At 35.5% G+C, this 27,210-nt stretch overlaps 1 protein-coding gene across 1 annotated transcript in view; it reads left to right on the top strand.

Annotated features, from left to right (window-relative positions):
• Window positions 1-27,210, top strand: part of Hcn1 (hyperpolarization-activated cyclic nucleotide-gated potassium channel 1) — a 398,847-nt gene that overhangs the window by 219,811 nt on the left and 151,826 nt on the right. The window contains 1 exon segment of the mRNA NM_053375.2: window positions 16,995-17,156. Within this exon segment, the coding sequence (NP_445827.2) occupies window positions 16,995-17,156 (162 nt within the window).

Genomic DNA, 27,210 nt, shown 5'->3' on the forward strand with positions numbered 1-27,210 from the left:
AATAGTGCCAACTCAATAGGAGCAAGTCCAAATTTCATTTTTTTTATAGTAAATTTTGGCACAGCTTAGTTTCTGGTACAAGGCTAGCCTGTTAACTCAAGTTGATAATAGATCTTGAGTCTTAGAGCTCTTTGGGGTTATGTTGTCAAAAACAATATAAGTGGAGAAGAACTTAGATTTTTTTATTAATTTGAAGTAGGCTCAAAAATGAAATATATACACTGTCACAAAGATATAGAGCTTACAATAACCTTAGACGTTCTGTAAATATGAAACACTTTTAAAACATGAAAGCACAAAAAACACACGATGTACCTCTTGCTCTATAATGAAATTACAATTACTGAACCTTGGATAACTAGGCTGGCAACTCGTTTGCAGTTTGGTGTAATATTTATTAATATAAAGGCAAGTTAAGTGCATATTATCAATATTGGGTTGAATTTGTCCATCTTCATTTCATTCAACATGTTTTTATTCAAATCATGCTTTTGTGTGTCAAAGGCATTAAGTGTCCAGGATGGTAAAACATGGTTCTTTCCATCTAAGTAAATTATTTTAGTGGAGATATTGGTTACATAACTGAGACATGTGAGAATAGTGAATTATGAATGTTTCAAATGACATGACAAAAGAAAATGAATCTGTAGGCTCAGAGTAGGCAAAGGAGAGGAGACTTGACAAGTAACCCTTGGCCTGATTCGGAAGTCATATTATGTTAAACGTTAAGATTAGGGTTTATCCAGAGACAGAAGGAACACCCATTCAGAGCCTGCCCCACATGTGGCCCATGCATATACAGCCACCCAATTAGACAAGATGGATGAAGCAAAGAAGTCCAGGCCGAGAGGAACCGGATGTAGATCTCTCCTGAGAGACACAGTCAAAATACAGCAAATACAGAGGCGAATGCCAGCAGCAAACCACTGAACTGAGAATGGGACCCCCGTTGAAGGAATCAGAGAAAGAACTGGAAGAGCTTGAAAGGGCTCGAGACCCCATATGTACAACAATGCCAACCAACCAGAGCTTCCAGGGACTAAGCCACTACCTAAAGACTATACATGGACTGACCCTGGACTCTGACCTCATAGGTAGCAATGAATATCCTAGTAAGAGCACCTGTGGAAGGGGAAGCCCTTGGTCCTGCCAAGACTGAACCCCCAGTGAACCTGATTGTTGGGGGGAGGGCGGTAATGGGGGGAGGATGGGGAGGGGAACACCCATAGAGAAGGGGAGGGGGAGGGGTTAGGGGTATGTTGGCCTGGAAACCGGGAAAGGGAATAACATTCGAAATGTAAATAAGAAATACTCAAGTTAATAAAGAAAAAACGGAAAAAAAAAGATTAGGGTTTATCTCAAATTAAGGAGAATGCCAAGAATACTCTGTGTTTTTGGAGGAAAATGTTAATTGTAGGATGAAGGGAAAATCAAGAAATTTGAAATAATTTAGGAAGTTTAAAAAAACACCAAAGTGACAGATGACAACTATTTGATAAAAGAAATTTGCAATTCAAGATTTGTTGCAGGGGGATTAAATGGGATTTAGTTATCTAAGGAAGGCAAGGCACAGAGTCAGTCTATTGTGGCCTTCAGAAAAGGCTACATAGAGCAACAATGAATAGAATGCTATGCAGAGTGTACAAAAGGGCTATAGAATGTGAGAAACTTTATGAAGATTTAAACAGCTACAGGTTGATTAATCACGGAAGTGAACTTAAGACAATTCAGAGATCAGTCTTATTGGATCAATGAACTCTAAGTAACATCAATATGCTATTTTTAAAGTATAGCTTCCATAATGGATTCTATATATTTTCAACTATAAAAAACAAAGAATGAGAGTTTATGGTCAAAGAATACCAATGATCAAAGAATTGGGAGTAATGCCTTATAGCAAATCAGAAGCTTGCATTGCATAAAAAGCAAAAACAATACATGAATAACTTTTCAATATGTCTGAGATATACTACAACTTCAGTAACTGGAGAGGAATATATACTGAACATGTTTTATAGAGAGACTTGGGATTTCTTAATAGTGGTAAAGGAGAACAAAACATAGAAGAGTACATGGGAAGGTTTTGAGGGAAGGACTGAGAGGGAGAAATGTTAAAATTCTATGTTAACCTCAAAAATAAAAGTAAATGAACAGACAACGGAATAAAACTGCTTAATAAGAGGGAGGCAAAGAAAATGGAAAGCTGAGCACAGGACGATCAATCAGAGGATTACATTTTGGTAGTTAATAACTTCAATAAGGGTAAGACAATTTTGACAATGCTATTTGTCATGAGATAAGGAATATAACAAAAATGACAGATGTTCCAAAACTAAAATGTATCAAAATCATATAAAATCCAGTATAGGTGTTTGATATGGCTTTGTTAAACTAAAATCCATGAGTTTTATGGAGACTGGCAGGAATCATATGGGAAGCACTGGTAGGCATTAGGGTCAAAGGAAAACACAAGACCTAAGAGATGAAGAGGGAGATAATTATTATACATTGCACATATGCAGGACAGTTTTTAAACAGAAAAACAAGTAAAAATCTGAGATTACATTCTGTCATCACAAATATATTTGGTAAAATGCAAAGTAATAACAGATGCCATGTAATAAAATCTGCTACACGATTGAAAACTATGTTACTTTCTTTCCTTAGTTTCTTATATCCTTCCTTATTTTCTTATCTTTCTCCCTTCCTTTTTCCTTCCCCTACTTTCTCCCTTCCTTTTTCCTTCTTTCTTCCATCCTTTCCGCCATCCCTATCTCTCATCTCCTTACTCTACCCTCTCTTTCTTTCTCAGCCTTCTTCCTCTCTTCTTTTTATCACCTTTACTTCCTATTTTATGAACAAGTTAGGCATACATTGTAAATACAGTTATTGAAGTCATATACATAAATAGATTAAATTAATAGTTAAATAATAAAATAAACAATGTATTAAACATTGTTACATGGTTAGGTTAGACTACTCTGGGAGGAAGCCCTTAATTCTCTCTCTACAGGTCAAGAAAGTCTATTCTGAGGAATTGCCATTTAAGACTTATCTTGGCAATAAATAGGATGTTATAGCCAAATGGCATTCTCTTAGGAGAGAACCACGTGTAGCAGGCTTTCATCAACTGTGCTATATAAACTGTGAAGACCTCAGTTTGCTTTAAGAGTTGAATGTCTATAAAGGAAGGGTCAGAGATTACTATATAACGGTCTCACTAAGGTCAGGTAAACAGGCCTGTAAAGTAAGACTAAATAATTTGAGCTAATGACGGTGTTTGGATCTCTAGTGAATGTTTGAAAAGAAATCCTGTACTATCATGTTTGAGTCATAGAATTATAATACAGAATTTTAAATATACCATATAATTTGGAGAAAAATAAAACTAGATCTAAGCTAATTGGAAATATTGATAAAATATCGATGTGCATATATTAATAAGATACAAAGTTATTTAAACAAGTTATTTCACTGTATTAATATGAAAGTCTTGGTAAATTGGTAAATTATTAACTATTTTGAAATAAAAGTAACTGAAATATAAATTATTTGAAAGGATCACAGGTGAGAAAATACACTTCAAAGGTGGCCTATCTTAAGTAACACTTTGCTTATAAACATCTTTGAGCACAAATTATTTCCAAAAGAATGTCTGTAGTTATGAATTTCAGTAATAATAAAGCATTAATAATAGGTTTAAGAGCTCAAATGGTTGGAAAAGATTTACATTATAAGATGAAAATATATGGAAAAATGGAAAGACATACTTTGTGTGCATTTTGTACCTTCTACGTGTTCTTAATCATGAGGTCTGTGTGAACAAAAAAACAATCCCAGAAAACAGAACATGTTCAAGTGACTAAAATGACTTCTATTAAAGACAAAAGGTACCCATTTCCTTTTTACTGAAAACTAATATGCTGAAGAAATAAAAGCAACAAGAGACAGGAACACTCTGAAGTATAAATTGTACACAGAACTGTCTGTACCAAGTAGACATGGATTCTAAGGACGATGCAGAACATCGATGAATCAGTATGCTGGCCACGGTGATGGACCTCAAACCAATGTGACTCCTCCATTCAGTCATTGTCAGTAGTTGACTTCCCATCCCATGCCTCCTACACACATAGGATGATAGATTCTACATATAAAAAATGGAAAACATTTATGTGGAAAAATACAATTTCACTGCATTTCAAAACAAATGGAGTCACATTAATGTATTTGAAAAAAATATATCTAATTGAGAATTTTATATCGAGACAAGGATGACTGAAATGGAAAGACTAAGGATATTCTTTTTAAAAAAACATTGCCTATTTCCTTAACTAACCCATCACTTCCCATCATAGCTTAATGAAATCTAAGTAGGAATATAACAATGTTATTTAGAAGGGGAATGGCAACTGCAGAAACTCTTCTGGTGGGTCTAAAGAGAAAGACCATCATTTAAAACAGGGGGTAGATCTTTGAGGAAGGCATCATCGTTAATGAGGTGCCATTGCAGACACTATGAGTCACGAGGAGTAGAGCCAGTGTGTGCTCTTTACACAGTTCATACTTCACACACAGGTGGATTTGGATAACAGGAGAAACCCAGTTTCTGCAAACAACATTTAGTATTCCTAAGAACCCTCTCATTTAGAATGGCTTCTACAACACACTCCATATTATGATAATTAACTTTTTCAATGCTTCAGGTGGCACAAAATATATCCAGATGCATGATTATCTGAGCTGACAAGGCGTCATAGTTCACTTTCAGTTCTGGACAGAGTCCAAGTTATGCAGCTTACATACTGCCCATTTCCAAGGGATGAGATCTGACTCAATCGTATGTTGAGTTGCTAACAATTCGCCAGTGTTTGTCAGATTTGCTTTCCTTTTAGGGCAGTAGTACAGCTCTGTCTGTGCTGTTTTTTTTCCCTACCTTCTTGAGTTTCGGTAAAAAGCAAACAGCATGGTTTCTCTTCTAAGATTTGTAGTTCTGTTTTGCTGGCCTCTTACCAAAATTCATTACTCAGTGATATCTTTCAGGAGGCAGATGCCAAGACAGCGAACCAGCACTACTTATCTTCCAGAGAGTATCTGACACAAACCCACTCAAACAAATGAGGATTCTGAACTTGACAGGCTCATCTGCCAGAATAACAGGAGTGGGTGCCAATGCAGGATGTCGCTGTGCTGGCCAATGCATGGTGCCACTTGGGAAACACTGTCTTTACTTCTACAGCCCTTTACAGAAGCTTGTTTTCACTGTCCTCTCACTGTGTCAATTTTCCCTAGCAAATGGTACTATGGGGTGGTTAGCACACAGCTCAAGTAGACCTGTAATAAGAAGTGTGGGCTGCGAGTGTTAAGATCACAAACCACTTGTCTAAGCATTGGCTCTATACACTGTTTATCTAAGAAAAAAAGTAACTTCATTCTTAAAATCTTACTTCTTTTAAGCTGCCAATAAATATATAAGTTAGATATATTAAAACAATAACAACAACGAAAAAAAATCAACCAAACCTTTAATTCAAGTTAAATTCCAGGAAGTAAAATTATAATTTCCTTGCATAGTGAGTTAGTACTTTTCCATTTTAGGAAATCATGTCTTCCCTTTAAGGTGAAGAACAGTATGGCACTTTTATAAATATATGTGGGAGTGGTGTGTGTGTGTGTGTGTGTGTGTGTGTGTGTGTGTGTGTGTGTATGTGTGTGTATGTAGAGAGAGAGAGAGAGAGAGAGAGAGAGAGAGACAGAGACAGAGACAGAGAGAGACAGAGAGAGACAGAGAGAGACAGAGAGAGAGTACAGAACTTGATCATAGCTGTCTGAAGTGCTTTTCTTGATTTACTCAGTTTTATCGAAGCAGGATCTTTCTCTGACCTCAAGGCTTGCTGCTTCTGGCTCATCTAGCCCACTAGCTTGCTTTGAATAGTTTCTTGTTATTATTGTTTTCTTGCTTGTTTTTTTTTCTCTGCCTCTGGAGTGCTGAGATTAGAGGGTCACTGCAGCCCTGTTATTGATTCTAAACTCTTGTCCTCATGGTAGCAGGACAAGTGCAAGTGCTTTCTTCACTAAGCCATCTCTCCATCCCAATTATGGAAGTTTGTAAGTGAAGTACGTTTGCATGTGTTTATTCTCTATACCTTTGTCAGAGTTCTTGAATTTGGGTAATTTATGGTGAAAATAGATTTATGTGTGATTCCTTCATGGAGGATAAAGTGTCTGGAACAGGTATTTGCTCAGAAGGAAAGGGAATGTAGTACATGTGGAAGGAGCTAGAAGAGAGAGGAAAAGAGAAGATTCTAAAGTATTCTCTAACAGCTCCATCTTTTTTTTTTTTTTTTTTTTTTTTTTTTTTTTTTTTTTTTTTTTTTTTTTATTAACTTGAGTATTTCTTATATACATTTCGAGTGTTATTCCCTTTCCCGGTTTCCGGGCAAACATCCCCCTCCCCCCTCCCCTTCCTTATGGGTGTTCCCCTCCCAACCCTCCCCCCATTGCCGCCCTCCCCCCATAGACTAGTTCACTGTGGGTTCAGTCTTAGCAGGACCCAGGGCTTCCCCTTCCACTGGTGCTCTTACTAGGATATTCATTGCTACCTATGGGGTCAGAGTCCAGGGTCAGTCCATGTATAGTCTTTAGGTAGTGGCTTAGTCCCTGGAAGCTCTGGTTGCTTGGCATTGTTGTACTTTTGGGGTCTCGAGCCCCTTCAAGCTCTTCCAGTTCTTTCTCTGATTCCTTCAATAGGGGACCTATTCTCAGTTCAGTGGTTTGCTGCTGGCATTCGCCTCTATATTTGCTGTATTCTGGCTGTGTCTTTAGTTCCTGCTTCGGTACTGCAAGGTCTAATTTTCTGATGTTTATTCCTATCTTAAGAAAACTAATACTTATTTTCAAGAAAGATATTAATCCATTTATAAGATTTGTAGATCAAAACCTAGTAATTCTTAATCGGACACATCTTTTAAGTTTCCTCTGTAAGGTCATTTTATTCCCTTTCAATGCAATGCCATTGTGAATGAAATTAATGGATAGCAAACCTAGAACCATGTTGCTGGTTATAACTCAAAATACAGAGATAATACAGAGATAACTGGAGAATCAAATACATTGCAAATTTAATATGCTTTGTAGTGAACAAAACAGAGACAGGAACATATAGATACTAAAGATATAGTTGAAACTATTTATGAATGAATTCTTCCAACTCTGTGAGAAGATATTCTCAAAACATTTGAAATACATTCAGAGGATCTATTTAGTATTAATAAGTGAGTATGACTGTGATTCCTAGTTTGGTTTTGACACTTTTTTTTAGCATGAACACACACACAGACATACACACACACACATTTAGTATCTGGCTATGGCTTTTACTGCCATTAATGAGAAAAATCAAAACAGAATAATGCATTTTATTATTTAAAGTTTTTAAATGTTTACTTTATTGCAAGCTTCCAAGATTAATTTTCAAAAAGTGTTTCAGAAAAAGTTTTATTTAAAGGTATACTAGTTTTGAGTTCATGCTAAGACTGCATATGGTAATCATCATATTGTCTGTGCACAAATATCTTGGACTGAGAGCCACAGTATGGTAATAGCCCCTCACTAGTTTACTAGTGGCACACTCTGTGAGCAGTTACTACATTTACAGTAATTTATCATATAGAAGGTAGGAGTAAGCAAGCCATTGTGTTATTTCCAACTTAGCTAACTGCTTTATCTAACTCCACTTCTCCAGGAATAATCAACTAAACTTTTTCGTTTCTCTCTCTCTGTCTCTCTCTCTCTGTCTCTCTCTCTCTGTCTCTCTGTCTCTCTCTCTCTCTCTCTCTCTCTCTCTCTCTCTCTCTCTCTCTCTCTCTCTCTCCCTCTTTCTTTTTTGCTAGCACATTCATTTATAATTTGACTTCCCAGGATGTGAGCAATGTTCTTTAGTAAATTAAGGGCATGGCAGTTAAGTCTGTTTTTTCTTTCTTTTACAAGTTTCTGGTACTTTGAAGAGATATTCTTTAACATTGTACAGTCCTCATGAATATTAAAAAGATACAGCCAAGTTATCCACATCTGTGTCTTCTGAATCCACAAATTCTGCTGAGTGCAGAATTAAAACATGGTAAAAAGAAAAATCTTCATGTACTGAACATTTGTAAATAATTTTCCCTAAATAATGCAACTGAACAATTATGTACATAGCATATATCTTTCATTAGCCATTGTAAGTCATCAAGAACTGGCGTATGGAATAAATAGGGGTAAATACATTGCATGCAAATTCTTTTGTTTTATACAAGGGCAAGAACCAACCACAGTTTTGATATGATAGAGTTCTGCATCCAATACCTTACAGATACTGATGGATAACATTTTTCCTTTATTCTTAAAAAAAGATAATTTTTACATGAAAACTTAGGTAGATTTATTTGTCCTGTTAAGACATAACACTTTTTACATATAGTACCATATAATATTAAAATGTGTCGACTTGAAATATGACCTAATAAAAGCATGTTTCTTTTTAATTAGTATCCAATTATATGTTATGGACTTGAAACTTGCAGAGGGCTAAATGATTATTATAATTATCCCGCTCATTTAGAAATCCAATAGTAGTGGTATAAAGAATCCTCTTTTCAAATTTTGAATTTTTTTAGCTTAAAATGTAAGCATTGCTACCACTGATTGCTGCTAGAATTGTACATTAAATTCAAATGTAATTTTTTACAATTTTCTTCATGGTCTTAGAAGCACATGGAATGATTTTTCCAGAGAAAATAATGATAATATCAAATCTAGTGAAGGCCTTTTTAAAATATGTAGATATGTGGAATTGCAATTTTGTGTGGAAGAAGAAATGTGACTGAATTACAGCTCTGCAGTACCTTATGTTCCGTGTCATGCAGGCTAACTGTGCCTGCCTTCCTGAACTATTCTGAAAAGCAGAATTTGCCATTTTCTTCCTTCTACTTTTTTTAAATAGGTTTTTCATAACACTTTGGGATTTCCTCTCAATATTTTGAGTTTCCTACTCTTTTTGAAGATACTTCAACCACTATGTGGCTTCTTCTTGACCATGTATCTGACCTACCTGTCACATTAAAATGAAATGGCTGTTCCTCTTCTCTCTTTTATTTCTCTTCATCCAGAGAGCTGCTGAAGTTTTACAGCTTGGATGCCTTGGGGTGTTTCTTTTACACTCTAATAAAAATTGTCTTTGAGCTTTAAAAATAAAACACACACACACACACACACACACACACACACACACACACACACACACACACACACACACGAAAGAAATGGCCATTCTAGTATCCCATGGGAAGGGATGAAGCACAGAGGGCAGGTTGAGTAATCGTCACAGTGAAAAGCAGTTGAGGTGATAGTTGATCCTTAGCATGCAGTGCAACTGAAATACATAAAAAGTATCTTTAGTTTTACATAAGCATAGTATGTTTCCTAAAGAAATATGTAAACTTAAAATATAATGAAACCAATATTGTTAATATAGGAATTCTGCTACTAGTCTCAATTTCCTGTAAATTTTTATTCTTGAGGCTAGAGACATGGCTCAGTGGATAAGCTCTTTCAAAGGACCTGACTTCAGAGGATCTGGTGGGGTCCTCTGCACCCACATCCAGTGGCTCAAAACCACCTGTAATTTTGGGTCCATGAGTTTTAGCACTATCTGGCCTCTGAGTAATCGATAAACTCACACAGACACACAATGTATTTTGATTGTATCTATTCCCATTCTACCTTCTTCCTCCTCCACTTCTCCTGATCCTCCTTCTTCTTTATCTTCTTCTGATTCTTTCTTCTCCTCCCTCTTCTTTTTCTTCGTATATTAATTCCAAATACTGATACTTATATGTGCATGACTGTAGGGACTTCTACTGAAGCAACTTACAAGGCACCACAACCCTAAAGATAACTGTCCTCACATCACCCCAGCAGTCAATACCTTTTTTCCCATCACTCTTGTAATTTCATCTGATTTGATCTTATTTAATTGTTATGTGAGGAACCACTGCCTTTGTGGGATCTCAAATGCCACAGCCCTCTCGTGCCCAAAAGACATTTCCCTGTACCTTGCCTTCACCTCTGGTTCTCACAGCAATTCTGCTGTTCTCTGCATGATCTTAGCCATAGACAATGGGATATGGTGTAAATGCCAATTTAAGGCTTAGGACTCCACTATCAATTGTTCCTTGTACTTGTTTGACCAATTATAAACAACTATGTTAACTTTTTGCCACTGAAAAAGAAACTTCTCTGATGAAGGCAGGGTGCTACTGCATTGTGGGTATAAGGGTAAAATTTGGTAAAATGTCCACTTAGCAATATGATAGTACAAGTTTATCCCCTTGGCACTGTTAGCTACGCAGCCACAGGTTGTTGGCCAGTTTTATAGTACTTGGCATGAGTTCTGACCTCAGCAGAAATTAAGCAGAAGCAAAACCAATGTGCTACCTTATAATATTTGTGTCATCCATATTGATATAGTTTCTATCTAGGAATTCAGTGACTAAGAAATGTAAGAGATGCCTTTCTCAGCCTCCATTGGCAATGATTCCTCTTGTAGTAGACGGAGATGGAGAGACTCAAGCTAGACCATATGCAAACACTGAGATATTTTGAAACACTCAGTACTAAATGGGATGTCTTCATCCATAAGAGTTAAGAGAACTGCCTGGGGCCAGTCCCAGAGAAGGTCTTCTTTCTTGTTGGTTCTTCTTGAGACAGCAGAGGGGCAAGAGCATCTGTGGAGGGCAAGACTTTGTCTTACAAGATATTTAGGCTTGCTGTATAGTAATAAGAGATTTACTTACCTAAGTCTAAGTCGCTATGCTACTGTAGCTGACCTGCCTTCTGTGTTCCTCTGAGTCCAGAAACTGAAGTCTCTGCATTTAAGCAGCAGAGACTAAGGATTAATTACTAAGAGCATTTTGTCCAGATGCCTCTTGTTTGTCAGGCTAGAGGGGAATTTTGGAGTAATAAACGTCTTTTTTTATTAATCATTCCATTCATTTATATTTCAAATGATATCCAACTTCCCAGTTACCCCTCCACCATCCCTCCTTCCCACACCCACCTTCCCCCCTACCCTTTGCCTATATGAGAGTACTCCCCCGACTCACCCACACTATCCTGCCCCACTGCTCCAGCATCCTTCTGTTCTGGAGCATCTAGCTTCCCCAGGAGCAAGGGCTTCCCTCTCCAGTGTTGTCAGGCAAGGTCATCCTCTGCTGCATATGTGTCTGGAGACATGGATCCCTTCAGGTACACTCCTTGGTTGGTGGTCTAGACTCTGGGAGAACTGGGTAGAAGGGGCAGTCTATGTTTTTCTTTCAATGGAGTTGTAATGCCCTCTGCTCCAACACTCCTTTTGCTAGTTCCTCCAGCAGGTTCTCTGAGCTTGAACCAGGAAAGGAGAATAACACTCACAGGAAGAAAAATTTTTACATAAGCAAATATAAACTCACATGTTCATATACAGATTCATGCCTGTGAATTTATACATTTCTATTCATATCAGTTGGGCTCTAGTTGCATGCATTCTCACAATTTTATACTCACACAACCATGCAAATATTTGCACAATTACATACTTACACACGCACATTCATACTTATGTATGCATGTGGAGCAAAAGGTCAAGTACCAGTGTAGAAAGAACTCACTCATTGTCAAATAAAGAATAAGCTCCAACTCTTTTTATTGGATAGTTTATATATTTATATTTCAAATGTTATCCCCTTTCCCAGTTCCCCCCTTTCTTATCCCCCATTCCCCTGCTTCTGTGAGGATGTTCCCCCTCCCACCCACCCACTGCCACGTCAACACCCTGGCATTCCCCTACACTGGGGAAATGAGCCTCCACAGGACCAAGGGCTTCTCCTCCTATTGATGCCAGACAAGGCCATCCTCTGCTACATATGCAGCTAGAGCCATGAGTCCCCCATGTGTACTCTTTGGTTGGTGCTTTAGTCCCTGGGAGTTCTGGTGTATCTGGTTCATTGATATCGCTGTTCCTCCTATGGGGTTGCAAACCCCTTCAACTCTTTCAAGGAGCTCAACTTTTATTGCACACAGAAAGAAAAAAAGCTTCTATCCTTTTAATGCTAAATGAATCAAACTCAAGTTTGTAAGAAAAAAGCTTTGTTCCTTTTAAAAAGACTAAACCTGCCTTGTTATTAAGAAAGGACATGTTCTGTCCTGTGGTAAGGAGAAGCCTGTCTGTTCCTTCTGCTCTTTGCAGTTTCTTTTTTTTCTCTCTTTCCCTCTGCATTCTGCACATTGCTCTGTTAGTTTTTACGTTACCTAGGGTTTCTAAGTTATTCTGCTCTGCATTCTAATCTTCTAATCTTGCCCTCTACTCCTGATGTCACAATAACGCTCTTACTCTTGATGCCTTTTCTCCCAATGCTATGCCTATAATTCTAAGTTCTTCTTGAATTCAGGTCTGTCTAAAAGGTGTTCTGTCTAAAATACTCCTCACTTCAATTTCCCTCAGCTCAGCTCTTCTCAGCTCAGCTCCCTCTCACAGCTCAATTCCTTTGAACTCAGTTCTGACTCTTCTCTTTGTCCTCAGCATGTAAAGCTTCTTTCTTTCAGAATATATGATCACATGTTAAAAAGTTCAACACATGTTCACATAAAATCAAATCATAAATTGAAATAGAAGTCTACAACAGAGAATGCTTGCATGCATATGCATTAGGAGCAATTACCTGGCTAAACATCCATCAACTATCACAGCTAGACAGCTTCATCATAAGTTGAAAAACATAACTAAGGTATTAGTGAACTTTTATATAGATAAACACAGTCAATATTTTATCTTCCATCCTAGCACCTATAATAAACTGTTAGTTCCCTTCTGATGACCTTTGGTTAATTGTTTTACTACCTCTTAGAATATGCTCTGAGTAGGAAAAATCTGGTTACTGTTTAAGAGCAATTCACTGGTGACACTTGGGAGACTGGCAGAGTTCTCATTGCAGTTTGGAATATCAGAATAGGACCTAATAGCAGTCACACTATAAAAGAGCTTAAGAATCACTCTTATAATTTTAGGAATTCTTATAGGATCATCATTAAGATTTGGGGAATCATCTATTTGTCTACATAGCCTCACTACAAGACCGTACATCTTCATAGATCTGCAGAGATCTGCTCCAAAGGGGTGGTCTCATATCTAGTGATTGTTATATATGTTTAATAATAACAAGAAAAACATATTAATAGCAGGTATCTTTCCTAAAATGAATTCTTTTATAGCCTTGTCCAAAAAGAGCAAATCTGTTGCAGATTATATTACAATCTAAAGTAGACCATCTTAGAAAGATCACCTGCAAATTATTAGCTTGTCCTATTATGGCTCCTGACATCAAACTATGTGGAAAAGTAGGTAAAAAGAATTTCAGAGCCACTGGAGAGCAATAACACCAAGGAACGAGTTCCAGACACAACAGGACTGACACACCTATGAACTCACAGAGATGGTGGCATCATGCATGGGGCCTTGATAGGTTCATGCCACACAGGGTCCCATCATTGAGAAGGGGAAGAGGATGGATATTCAAGGAAATGTCAATAGTGAAAATATAGACTGTTTTTCTTGTATATTTTTCTAGTTATCACAAAAAGTAGAATCAGAACGAGCTTTTTCCCTTTATCAGTTCAACATTCACCTAGTCTGGAAAGACAGAATACACTGGGGAACAGACCTACATTCTGTGCCGTTTCCAATGCTAAAGAATTACAATGTGAATGAACACACACAAAAGAAGTAGAGTAAATACACAAAACCAGATATATTTAAAAATCATACGTGACTCTTCCAAAATCTGTATGTTTCTAAGTTACATCCAACTTACTCTGAGAAATTATCTTAGAAACACTTTTGCAGATAATGTCTGAAAATTATTCCACAGGAAGTGATGAGAGTGTAACACATTTCAAGTTTTATGACTTCGTAGCTTAAAATATAAATGATGCTATCTGCAATTGGCATCTGTTTGCAAAGGAAATATTAGTTTGTCCCGTGAAATTTCACAGGAGATATTAATCACACTTAAGATAGGCCACATGCCCAACACAACACAAACTGAACAGTACCATGTAGACAATTTTTTCTCACGCTGCTTTCTTTGAGCATTAGTTGTCTTATTGGTCTTTCCTTGTGTATTATGGTTTCCGGTTTTGTGTTTTTGTTGGATTATGTGTTTCTTTCTCTTCCCTTTTCTTTTCTTTTTTTTTTGGTTGTTCTTCCTCCATCCTTCCCTTCTTCCCTCCTCTCCCTCACCCCTTTCTTTCTGTTTTTATTTCTTTGCCAGTTTGTTTTCTAAAGAGAGAGAAAAAGAAAGGATGTGGACTTGGATATGTAGGGACGATCTGAGAGCAGTTGGGAGAAGGAAATACAGTGTGTGAAAAAATCAGTCTTTAATAAAAAATGTGAGAGGCCAATACCAAAAGAACACTTTTGTGCCTTTGCCAATAAAAACACAAATTAAGGCATACAGTAAAACTACTCTTTATTTTCTTTTTAATTAAGGTTTACAAAACTTTTAATTGACAAAATTTTGTTTATGGCATACAGCATAACATTTTAATTTATGCAAATATAGTGACATGATTTTAATCAAATTCAATATCAATTATTAGACTTATCTTGATGCTAATATTTTCAAGTGAGAATACTTAACATCTGCTCTTAGTAATTTTGCTATTTGTAATATATTTTTATCAACTGTTGCCACATTCGCATACAATAGATCTTGTATTGTAATTATAATCTTCATGTGTAAGTGCTGCTCTTTGACAATGTCCCACATGAATATATTGTATTGAGATGACTGCCCCTACCCCTTCCCATTCACATTCCTTACTTCCATCCCAGTCCGCCTTGACCTGAGCTTATCCTGGCTCTTCTGTGTGACTATGTTTAGGAACTGTCCACTGATGCTACAAAACATATTATGTGTATGATGTCATAATATCAAAACAAGTGCCCTGTGTCCTTGAAGCTCTAGTACCTTCTACCTTACCTTTATATAAGAGTTTGGAACAGTTTGAATATTTTTACAAAGGTAAATTTCACTTTCTACAGTTATATTAAAAAGTGTTTAAAGAAGCTTATGCCTATAGAATGCGCTAAATTTAAAAACAATTTGTTGAGTACAAGCAAAAGTAGATGTGTCCCCTTTATGTAAGGTCTCCATGAATACTAATATATGAAAACATACATACATATATACACACACCCATATATATACACACATATATAATACATACATATACATATACATACACATATATATACCATATATATATGAAGTGCATGTTGACAGGAACCGGATATAGATGTCTCCTGAGAGACACAGCCAGAGCATGGAATAGGACCTTTATTGGAGGAACTAGAGAAAGGATTGGAAGAGCTGAAGGGGCTTGGAACCCCATATGAACAACAATGCCAACCAATCAGAGCTCCCAGGGACTAACCCACTACCCAAACATGGACTGACCCATGGCTCCAACTGCATATGTAGCAGAGGATGGCCTTGTTGGGCACCAATGGAAGGAGAAGCCCTTGGTTCTGCCAAGGTTGGACTCCCAGTGTAGGGGAATGTCGGGGCTGGGGCAGGAAGGGGGATGGATGGGGAGGGGAATACCCTTATAGAGGAAGGGAAAGGGATGGGATAGGGATAGGGGGCTTATGTCCAGGAAACCAGGAAAGGGAATAACATTTGAAATGTAAATAAAAAAGTATCCAATAAAAAAACAAAACAAAACAGTATTCATACCCTAAAATTAGGGATTTTTCATTTAGGATCATATATATATATATATATATATATATATATATATATATATATATATATATATATATATGGTTTTAAAAATGTTTCTTGGATAATATATCAAAGCAGGTTGTATCCTATTGACTTAGGAACATGTAGATCGATTTTTGGTGGGCTTTATGCGATTTTACATATCTCAGTGTTCGTGTTCATTTACTCACCTTTCCTGAGTGAGCTCATTCACTTTCTAACTCCATAGTATTTGGAATCATAGTATAGAATGTTGGTCTTTTCCCAGGTAAATTCTGTCTACACTAGGCAAATGTTAAATTGATAAAGGGGAAATGCTGGTTCTGATTTTACTTTCTGTAAAACTAGAAAAAACAAAGAATCCAAAAACCATTTGAATTATGTTTCCACTGTTGATGCTTTTTTGAACATGTAAAATGTCATTATTTTGTGTTTTCCAAAATAATATCACCTATTATAAAATATATTTTCTATGGAATATTATACTTTAAAATAATACACATTGTTGACATCAGCTACTTTATCTGTAAGGTCCTTATCCAAGCTTAGGTTGAACAGTTACAGAAGCATCTACACTCAGAAACCTGGAATAGCATTGCAACTCATCCTTAAGAGGATCTCATAGTTTTGAATGCAGATATTTCTTATATTTTGTAGTCCTTGAATATTTTCCTTGATTTTAAACAAAACTATTAATAAGAATTTGAAGCAGAGCAAAAGTTACTCACTCTTTCTCCAATTTTCTAACTGGGAAGGGGAGCAGTGAGGGGGATGTAAGTTGAATTAATAATAATAATAGTTATTATTATTAGATTATTATTATTATTATTATTATTACTAGTAGTAGTAGCATTAAAAGAAAAGCAAAAACAAAGATTTGTTCACAGAGACGGTACAATCAACATTACTGTCAGTTAAAGTGTATATTATGTCTTATTGTGTTTCGTGAAGTTATCTACACTTGTTTATTTATTTATGAGTATGTGAAGCAGAGTGACTCCCCTTATTGAGCAGTTAAAAAGCAGTATGGTGTTTCTCGACCTGAACAGTTTTTCTTATTTCCATTTCATGCACAGAGCTCACATCAACTCTGCTGCTGGTAGCATGCCTGATTTGTCATATTTTTTACAGCATGACTTTTTATTTTGCTGACAGATATTCCACATGACATATGATCTCGCCAGTGCAGTGGTGAGAATCTTCAACCTCATTGGCATGATGCTGCTCCTGTGTCACTGGGATGGCTGTCTTCAGTTTCTGGTCCCCCTGCTGCAGGACTTCCCACCGGATTGCTGGGTTTCTCTAAATGAAATGGTTGTAAGTAACTCATATGGTTTATTTTCTACATTTTCAATATTGTTTTCAAGACATCAAACTTTTTCTGGTAGAGTGGTCCGCTTTCTCTTCCATAAAGACTTCTTCTACAACTAAATTTATTCTTGTATCCCTGTGAATATATGTGCTGCAACATCCAGTTTTATATTTTTTACTTTGAACACTGAGATATACTTTATTTGACTGACATAAACACACATACACATGATACAATGCCCTTACGAATATTTTCATGTTTGTAAATTAGGTATGTATGAAGTTCAAAGAAATTTCAGTACATTTTGTTGTTAAAACAAGAATAATTAATGTGAAAGATAAATATCATCTTCATTTTATTATATACATATATAAATATTTTTAAATGAAAATTAGATTTTATTTAACCAAATATAGTAACATAAAATGTAAGAGGCATTGATGTGAGATCTGATGTCATTGGGTTTGTCCTTTATTTCATTCATATCTGCTTAAATATTCCATTCCAAGAGAGAGAGAGCGCTTGCTAAAAAGCCTTTCTTTAAATCGTGAATCCATCACCTGGTTGATAGGTCATCAAAAAATTTATGGTCACCTCCCATTAGTAGGTGCACACACTTTATGTGTAAGTTTTTGGCCCTTTTCCCAAATTTATATTAAAAAAAGGGTTTTATTTATTTGACTATTTATTTATTTTACCTTGTCCCCCCTTGCTATCCTAGCCTGTTTGTGCTGTTATAGTAGAATACTAGACTGGAAATTTCATAAAACATGGGAATTGATTTCTCTTGAGTCCGGGGACTGCAGAGTTCAGGAGCAATGCATTTCCATGTTTAGGCCTCAGTTGCAAGTGGCCCTCTGTGTCTGAACCTCCTAGGTGGAAGGTGAATAATTTTCACAGGGTCAAAAGTTGAAAATAACCTTTTTTTTTTTCTGCCTCAATCACACCAAAGTGCCATTAGTGTACATCTGACAACCTTATCGAGTCATGAGTTAAGTTTCTAAAAGGCGATTTTCAGGAAACACATTAGAGTCACAGATGTTGGCTCAGAAAATACCTCACACATTGATTTCTTTCAACTTACTGTTCACTATCAAAACTTCCTGGCAGTTCATGTAGAACAATTTAAGGAACTTGTATGGCTTGGATCACAGTTCAAATCTGTGATGTTTCCTTTACCTGTCCCTTCGCTTACCTGGGAGAAAACAACATAAATGGGAAAGACAAGCATGAGGTTACTCTCCAGGAGGGAAGAGGAGACACTCAGTCGTCAGGTTGCTGATGGTGTGAGAACAGAAAGATGAGAACTGATTCCAGAGGTGACTCATCGCTGGTACAAATGGAATACTTCATTTGGCAAATGATTATTTCCTTAAAATTTTCAAGTTATGTTCCAGAAAAAAAAATGTAGTTTCCATTGCAAAAGAAGTCTTTTCAAATATCTACAAAATGTCTGTTATTATATAATTATTTTACAGGGCTATATGTTATGTATCTACTGGTAAACACAGTTTTGCAAGTAAAATTTTAATGTATTTAGTACTTTTCTTTAAACATGATTGTATATATTTATGTATGTCAGAGAGAGAGAGAGAGAGAGAGAGAGAGAGAGAGAGAGAGAGAGAGAGAGAGAGAAGGAGATGGAGAGGGAGAGGGAGAGGGATAAGAAGAGGGAGAGGCATTGACAGAGAGAGTTGGTGCATGTTGTGCTGTATTTTATAGCTTTTAAAGTCTCAATCTTCATTATCTCCTCTTGTTATAACAAATAGCTTTATGAAGCTGCAAATCACTTCTTGGTCTCTTTTATTTAAATAAACTGTAATTTTCAGATATTACTTTAATCATCTTTTACACCGATACGATACATAGTCATAGGTATATTTCATATGAATCTGACTGTGTCTATTCCAATACACATTAGAATATTTTAAAAACATGAATATAAGATCAGTTAAGAAGGGTGATCAGAAAGAAACCTTAATCACAGTGTTTCATAGGCAACAGTTACTACTCTAAATTCAGTGTTTGATTTTCAGTACTAAAAAAATAATGTCAAACTGATTTTTTTCTATTTGTGGAAAAATCTAATAGAAAGGAAAAACTTGAGACTAGAAATCAAGTCTTACTATAAAGACAAACAACTTTCATGAGTATGGCATGATAACTATTTTAATATGAAGCTAATTACATGTATATCATTTAGATTATTAAGAACCTCATACATATTAAAATTATGTACCCAAATTTGCTTTATTTCGTGATCTTTCTATCTATATATCCAATTTACTAGTTATTGCCATATAACTTATGATTGGAGATTCCTGTTACAGTCTTTGACTAGAAATTTGAAGTTACAACATAGCTAGGCTATAACTTTACTTACTGTGTTAGTAATCATTTTAATATAGTCATTGTTATGTTAACTTTTTCTAATTTATATTTTGTTCCACAAAAATAAACCTAGCCCTAATTTCTTTGGTCATAAATATATACATTTTAAAATAATTAAAAGCAGTATATTGAAGGAGTCACAACATGAACTTAGTGTATTACTTAAAGGAAGAGAAAGTTGACCGTGACTTTGGAGATGCAGGAATAGTCTTTCATCTTGCTCCGCATCTCTGATATTTGTTTTTATCCATTTTAGAAGTGAATTTGAAAGACAATTTTTTTCTTAATCAAAATAATAGATTTGACAGATTTTTAATGTCTAAAATAAGTGTTACATTTCCATGACATTCTGTGGTTTGCTTGCTTGTATTAAGCACTGAGAATATACTAGTATATTATAAAGTGTTAAGGGCAATAGCATTTGTTTTAGTTACAAATGTGAAACATTAATTTTAAGAATATGACAAGAGAAGACAATAGTATAATTTAAATTACATAATAATTATCTTCATCTAAAATATTTTCACATTGTAGGTCATTATGACATAATATTTCCCAATGTAATACTGCTTCTCTAGAACAAGCTCCTTCATGATTGAGACTACTGGATTTTACTTGAGCAGTCCATGTCTTCCACCTATAAGCTTTTAGACGAATGTTTACATGTTGGTTATGCTCCCAAATACTCTAATGTAAGCATATTAGGACTCCAGAATATTTTGTATATTTCATACATAGATTTATTTTTCTAACTGGAACACGTGATACCAAAACGTGTTTACTAACCACTAACCATAAAGTTATTTTGGAGAAACAATCTAAAAATAATACATCTAATCAATTGTGGCTAAACGACATGGTCAACGATGTACAACATTTTCATGTAAAATGGAGAATGTATTAGAAACCTGATGCTCACGACACAGGCTTGATGAATCACGCCGTACAGTAACTAGTCACTTCACAGCAGTATGTTAAATGGAGGCTGTTACCTGTTTTCAGAGAAACATTCTAAATCAAGCATATTAATTACATTGTGTCTGTTTTATTATGTTGTATTTGATTTAAAAATTTATTTAGTAAGCTAAATGAGATTATTATTAGTAAGCTAAGCATATGAGATGATAGCTTTAATATTGAATGATTTCCTTTTAATTATAACCAGAATGTTTTTGCATGTGATATTCCTGATAATGTTTTTCTCTCCCTCTGCTCTCCTGATTCCTCCTCAGCTCTCCTCCCATCCAAATCCACCCCCTTTCTGTCTGTCATTACAAGACAAATAGGCAGTCTGGAGAGATGGCTCAGCCATTAAGAGCTAGGCTCACAAACAAAAATATAAGAATAACAGTCTTCCAAGGGAGCCTTATAATACAATACAGTTAATATAAAATAATTATAATATAATAAGTATAATATAATAACCTGTAAAATAGAGTAAACACTAACACATCAGATTTGGACAAGACAAGCAAACAGTAGAGTAATTCAAGAGAAGGCACAATAAACACTCAGATACTCAGAAGTCCCATAGAAATGCTAAGCTGGAAGTCAGAAACTTACCACTCCTATATGTTAAAAAGAGAGAAGAAAAATTATAAAAAAAAACCCAAGCAAAACACAAACAAACAAAAGATAAATTAACTAAAAAGAAATAAAATTAAAGGAAAAAGTTAGAGCCACGACGCAACAGTATGCTGCAAGGAAACTTCGAAGACTTCATTTTTTTTTGTTAGTCACCTACTTCAGGGCATGTAGACTACTTTCAAGAGTAGTTTGTTTCCAAGTGATAATCACTTGAATGAAAATAAATCGTGATTTGCATTGGCTATCTGTTGGAAGTTGTGTCAGGGTTAGGCATAGGGGTATGTGTACACTTCATTTATCTCTAGGATCCTATTGGGTGCAGACAATACTGCCTCAGTCTCTGTGAGCTGAAATGTGGGTTGATCCTGCTTATTTATAGGACCTTGGTTTTGTTGATGGTGTAGTTGTTGTTATTGTTTTGTTTGTTTATTCATCTCCCATCCCTATCAATTTCTGTTCCCCCATCCTGGTCACTCCATCCGACAACCCCTCCCTTGATCCCCCTCCCCTTCTCCTTTGAGACAGTGGGGCCCCCTGGGTATCTAGATACTCTAAAACATCAAGCCTCTGTGGGCCCTAGGTGCATGCATTCTTTCCTACAGAGGCCAGAGAAGGCAACCAGGCTAGAACGTAACCCACAAATGGGTAACAGCATTTGGGATGGTCCTGTTCCCGTTGTTCAGGACCCACAAGAAGACTGAGCTACACATCTGCTCCATGTGTGCAGAGGGCCTAGGACCTTGTCTGGTCATTTTTGTTTGTTTGCTTTGTTTTTGGTGTCCTCCATCTCCTCTAGCATTTCTATTATTTCTGCCGCCACTTCTTCACTGTTCGCTGAACCCTCTTCCAAGGGATTTAGTGGAGACATTGCAGTTAGATTTTTTAGTATTCCAAGATCTCTCACTCTCTCAGTAATATCTGGTTGTGGACCAGGATTTGTTTCCGTCTGGTACAGGGGGAAGCTTCTCTGATGCTGGCTGAACAAGACGACCTGATCTATAAGTATAGCAGAATATCATCACTAGTCATTTTACTGATACTTTTTAAAAGAACATCAGTATTTTTTTTCTCCCTACATTCTTGGGGTATCTGGAATTGAGGGTCTTGGCTACCCAAACAGTGTTACGATATAAGTTTCATGTCCTGGAAGGAGCTTTATGTCAAATCAAACATTAGTTCCTTACTCCAGTGAGATTTGTACCACTACTGCTCAATCATACCTTCTAAGAAGGTTGAGGGACATCTAGATTAGTTCTTAGTTTCATGAGGTCCCATTTATTAATTATTGATTTTAGCTCCTGGCGTTACATCCAGAAAATACTTTGTGTGCAGAGTTCAAGGCGATCTCCCATTTTCACTACTATCATGTTCAGTTTAGAAGGTAACTGATTTTTATCGAGGTTTTTGATCCATTTGGACTTGAGTTTTGTGCGGGCGATATGCATGGCTTTATTTGGATTCTTCAACATTTAACTGTCTGATTTGATCAGCACCATTTGAGGAAGATACTATCTTTTTTTCCATGCGTATTTCTGGTTTCTTTATCAAAAATTAGGCATCCATTGATATGTGGACTTACGTCTGGTTCTTCAATTTTATTGATTGGCATTTACGAGTTTGTGAAAATACCCAGGCTGTTTTTTATTACTAAAACTCTGTAATACAACTTGAAGTCAGGAATAACCATACCTTTAGCGGTTTCTTTTATTATCCTGGGTTGTTTTAGTGACATTGTGTGTGTGTGTGTGTGTGTGTGTGTGTGTGTGTGTGTGTGTTCTCATATGAAGCAAAAAATTAGAGTTACTTCAAGATAGTTTATATCATTTGAGTCTATTGTGAAAACCATTTCTCTGTCTTCTTGTTCAGTCTGTTTGTCATTTGTATGTATAAGGACTACTGAATTTTGTGAGTTAATTTTGTATTCATCTAATTTATGAGACGAAATGATTCCCTAGTTTCATATTTGTTTTTGAGTATTATTAACTTCAAATTAATTTAGGAACAATAACAAATATCACATCGTAATTTTAGTTTCTGTATCTCTGCTTTTCAACTTATATCCTGTAGATCACATTACTGGTCTTAAATGCATATACCACCTTTCTTTCCCAACCTTTCATATAATACTCAGTAAGTAGTATTTAATCAAGAAGGTAACTGAACATCCTTTGAAATATATCTTTCAAAGATCTATTCTTCTAATAGGATAGCCTACAGTCTTTGTTTTCGCAGGGTCTATATCCATTTGTTCTTAACACATTACTAAGTTATTGACTATAAATACAATATATCCCATATTATAGATATCCAAATAAATGTGATTTTTGTGATTTTTGTTTGTATGGTAATGAGATTTCAACACAGACTATGTAGAATAATGTGTGAACTGATAACACTAAGGTAATCTGCTACACAGATGTAAAACCCTGTCAACATATAATTATTATTACATAAAAATATGAAAAATTCTTCCAACATATAATTAGAAAATATAAATTACTAATATATATTACATTAGTATATCTATATATTATAATATAATGTATTGCATTATTATTATGTACATATATATATATATATAATATGTGATTTCTAATTGGAAACTCAAGCTACTATTCAGTTTTACTTTCATTCAATATGGTGTAGAAGGCATTCTCCCAAATAGTTACACACTCCTACAGTTCCTTCCTGTTAAAAGTAACCATTGGCATATGTGTTGTATTCTGTTTAAGCCTTTGTCAATTTTCAGTTACATGTTCAAGCATTGAACACTGGTGTACCATTCTTAACTTCTTTTTTTATCAGAGGCTTTTCTTAATTTGTAACTGTAAGACTTAGTAGAGACGCATAGGGGAAATGCCAGCAGAACAGATTATAGAGACACACATTGCAGAACAATTTTTCCTTCTAAAAACTCTCTATGACTCTAGATAGATCACTCAATGTTCCTGTGCTTGGGTTCTTCCTCTATGAGCTGAGTGTGTATTAGCAGTTCTCTCTTTGGAGAATATGCTGAGTGCATCCTTATGCTAGATTTTAGGTACCAAGAATACAGTGGGAAATAAAACTAAATCTATATCCTCATTCATCCCATTTTTCCAGCAAGCATTCCTTCATATCACTTTCCCCTGAGTGCTAGAAAATGACAAAGTTTAACAAACTGTAAGCTGTATTCTGAGAGAATTTATAAACCAAGGCAACTGAAATGTATGCACACCTATTGTTAAAACTAAATGGAGGCCTTTCAAAATGTATGATCTGCGCTCAAGAATCCTAAGGATAGGTCAAGTGTTGTAAAACAGTGCATGAGCTTTGTTGACCAAGTTGAATATCCTTGAAATTTAAAACATTTGCGTAGTCTTTTCAAACCTTATGTAACAACCTATGCATTGATTTTTACCCCCTAATTTCCCAATGATATGTCACTGGTGTCCCTGAGTCTTGGATAGATTGAAGTATAAGATTCTAAGGAGTGTAAACCAAGGGACCTCACAATAGTAAAGGACTCATTTCAACTATCACCATCTGGCTTTTTTAAGAGTGACCTTGAAAATACTGAATCTCAAGTTATCTCAGTTAAGTCTAACTTCAAACCTTCAATTATCAAAAAAATGTTTAGGGGCAGCATATAAACAATGCAGTTACCTCTTCTTATAAGTCAATAGTTTTAAAGGAAAATGAAGCAATGTATACTCATAAGTAAGTTGATCATGGAAACTTAGGATGATTATATTATCTGCTGATGACAGACTAGAAGATTTTTTAAGTACCATGTTTATTCAAATACTTATATAATGACTGTCCCCAATAATGAAACTAAACAAATAGACTCAAGAAAAGATGCCAAGGCAGTGTAACTAAGAATTGAAGGAAACATTTCTCCTCTCTTGGGGTTTAGTAATGTACTTTATATTTCAATTTCTCTGTATTAGAATTGTATTATTATAGTAGTATTGACTTTTTTTCCAAAATAGAAAGTACTGTCATAACAGAGTTTTTTAAAATGTCCTAACAAAAGGTAAGTAATTTGCTGACAAATAATTGCAGCTCTACTGAAAAAAATGCATTCATAGCCAATATGAACTCATAATAATAAAGTAGGTCAGCAGCCTGCTGAGTGCTATGATTTCTGTTTGCCATCTTCTTTCTGTCCATTAGGAAACTCTCCCTGGTTATCACTCCTTGTTCAACAGAAACGTGACATCTCTCAATAGAAGAGTTTCTAAACAACTTTCTTCCTTCTTATACATAAATTATTTGATAGGGATGAAAATATAGGAACAAATTCTAATGTCCAACTTGCTTACAAGTTAAATTTGGATTACACAAATCTTAAGTTGAATTACAGCTCTTTAATACAAAAGAATTTATTTGAGTTTGATTGTGCTAAGTTATTTTAGATAAAAAATATGACCAAAACACGAGACTTGTAGCTTACTTGTTAGGGTACTAGGTAGTTTGCACTAACTTCTGTATTAAGACCTTGGTTTGCATTTCCAGCATCACATGAAATTGGGTGTGGTGGTGCACATGCTTAATTTAAGAAATCAAGAGATAGAGCAGAATGAACAAATGTTCAATATCAACCTCAACTGCTTAGGGAGAGTTAGAGCATACCAGGGGTTACCCGAGAGTCTGTCTCAATCAAACAAACCAAAAATGAGAACAAGTCCCAAATTCTAATCCAACTTTTCTTACATATACACCCATTCCTTCTTTTTAAATCTGTGTACATGGTTTGAGATATGTTTGAATAGCTCAAGCTTTCTTGCAATGTGTCTGGGCTGTACTTTAACTTACAAACCTCGTGTCTTAGCATTTCTAATGCTCGAAACACAATACATTTATAGCATACCATGCCCAGAATACATTGGTTCTTAAACCTAAGAAACAAATGCCTAAATAAAGGACCTCTTACGGAATGACTTCCAGAGTACCAACCAAAGTTAGTGAAGGGAACACACTATCATGCAGGCTTCTACTTTTCATTTATTTATCTAGATAAATTATTTTTCATAGATGAGATTGACACACTGGTGAAACATTCACACATGCCATGTAAAACTATGTGCAACATGAACTCAGCTGTTCTGATTGAAGTAAATAGAAAAGGCACTCATTTTTTTGTTTTTGGTTTTTGTTTTTGGTTTTGTTTGTTTGTTCATATTAAAAAAAAACCTAACAGATAACAGTTTATTTACTGAGAAAAAACCAAAGGCACTGACCAGGAAAGCTATTTTTCAGCTTTCATTAATTACTGTGAAAGTACCTTACTATTCTATGTCATGGGCTTAGTCCAGTTTCATCCAGGGTGAGCTACATGGGTGCAGGCTCACAGAAAACAACTCTTGAGTTGTGTGTACCTCTGCACTGATTTGGAATGTCACAAATGTATATTTAAAAACTTGTACCTTCTTTTGAATGATGAGATTTTTTTCTTTTACTCTTTCCATAAATCTAAAGGTATCAGGCAATAAGAAGCATTTTTAATGTTTCATGTCTTATACATTATGTATACTTGCATTTCCTGAAAATATTTTTAGTTCAAATGGGCTGTTGTAAAATGGGATCCTTGTGAATGAGAGTCAGTGGAATATGAAATAAATAGCTCAGTGCTATATGTTACTCCACTAACAGTTACACAGATGTCATGCAATTCATATAGACTTCTCATCTTTCCAAAGAGTCCTGCCTTTTCATTCTTTTTGTATTATATAGAAGGATATTTTATAGTATATATTTATGCAAAGTAAATTGGTTACACTTGCGTTTCCAAAAATGCATGCCAATGAAATGCAATGCATTCTCTACTGGTAACATTTTTGTGTCCGTCTTGTAAAGCAAAGAAAAGAGTATCGCAATATACAATAGAATCAGATGTCAACTATAATTTTTTTATTTTGTGAACGTTCCCTATAACACAACAGAACTAGAAGGGGATTCAGTTTTGGTCCTGGGCATTTACTTTCCAAAAGGCAGAATGAAGATACTCATCTTTATTCTTAGACTATGTGTTTTCAGAAATGATGGTAGTCTATTTTGACCAAAATTTAGACAACGTGGTTTGTTTAGGGTTAAGCA

This window comes from Rattus norvegicus, chromosome 2 (genome assembly GCF_021556685.1).
Source record: "Rattus norvegicus strain SHRSP/BbbUtx chromosome 2, alternate assembly SHRSP_T2T, whole genome shotgun sequence".
Classification (NCBI taxonomy): Eukaryota; Metazoa; Chordata; class Mammalia; order Rodentia; family Muridae; genus Rattus; species Rattus norvegicus.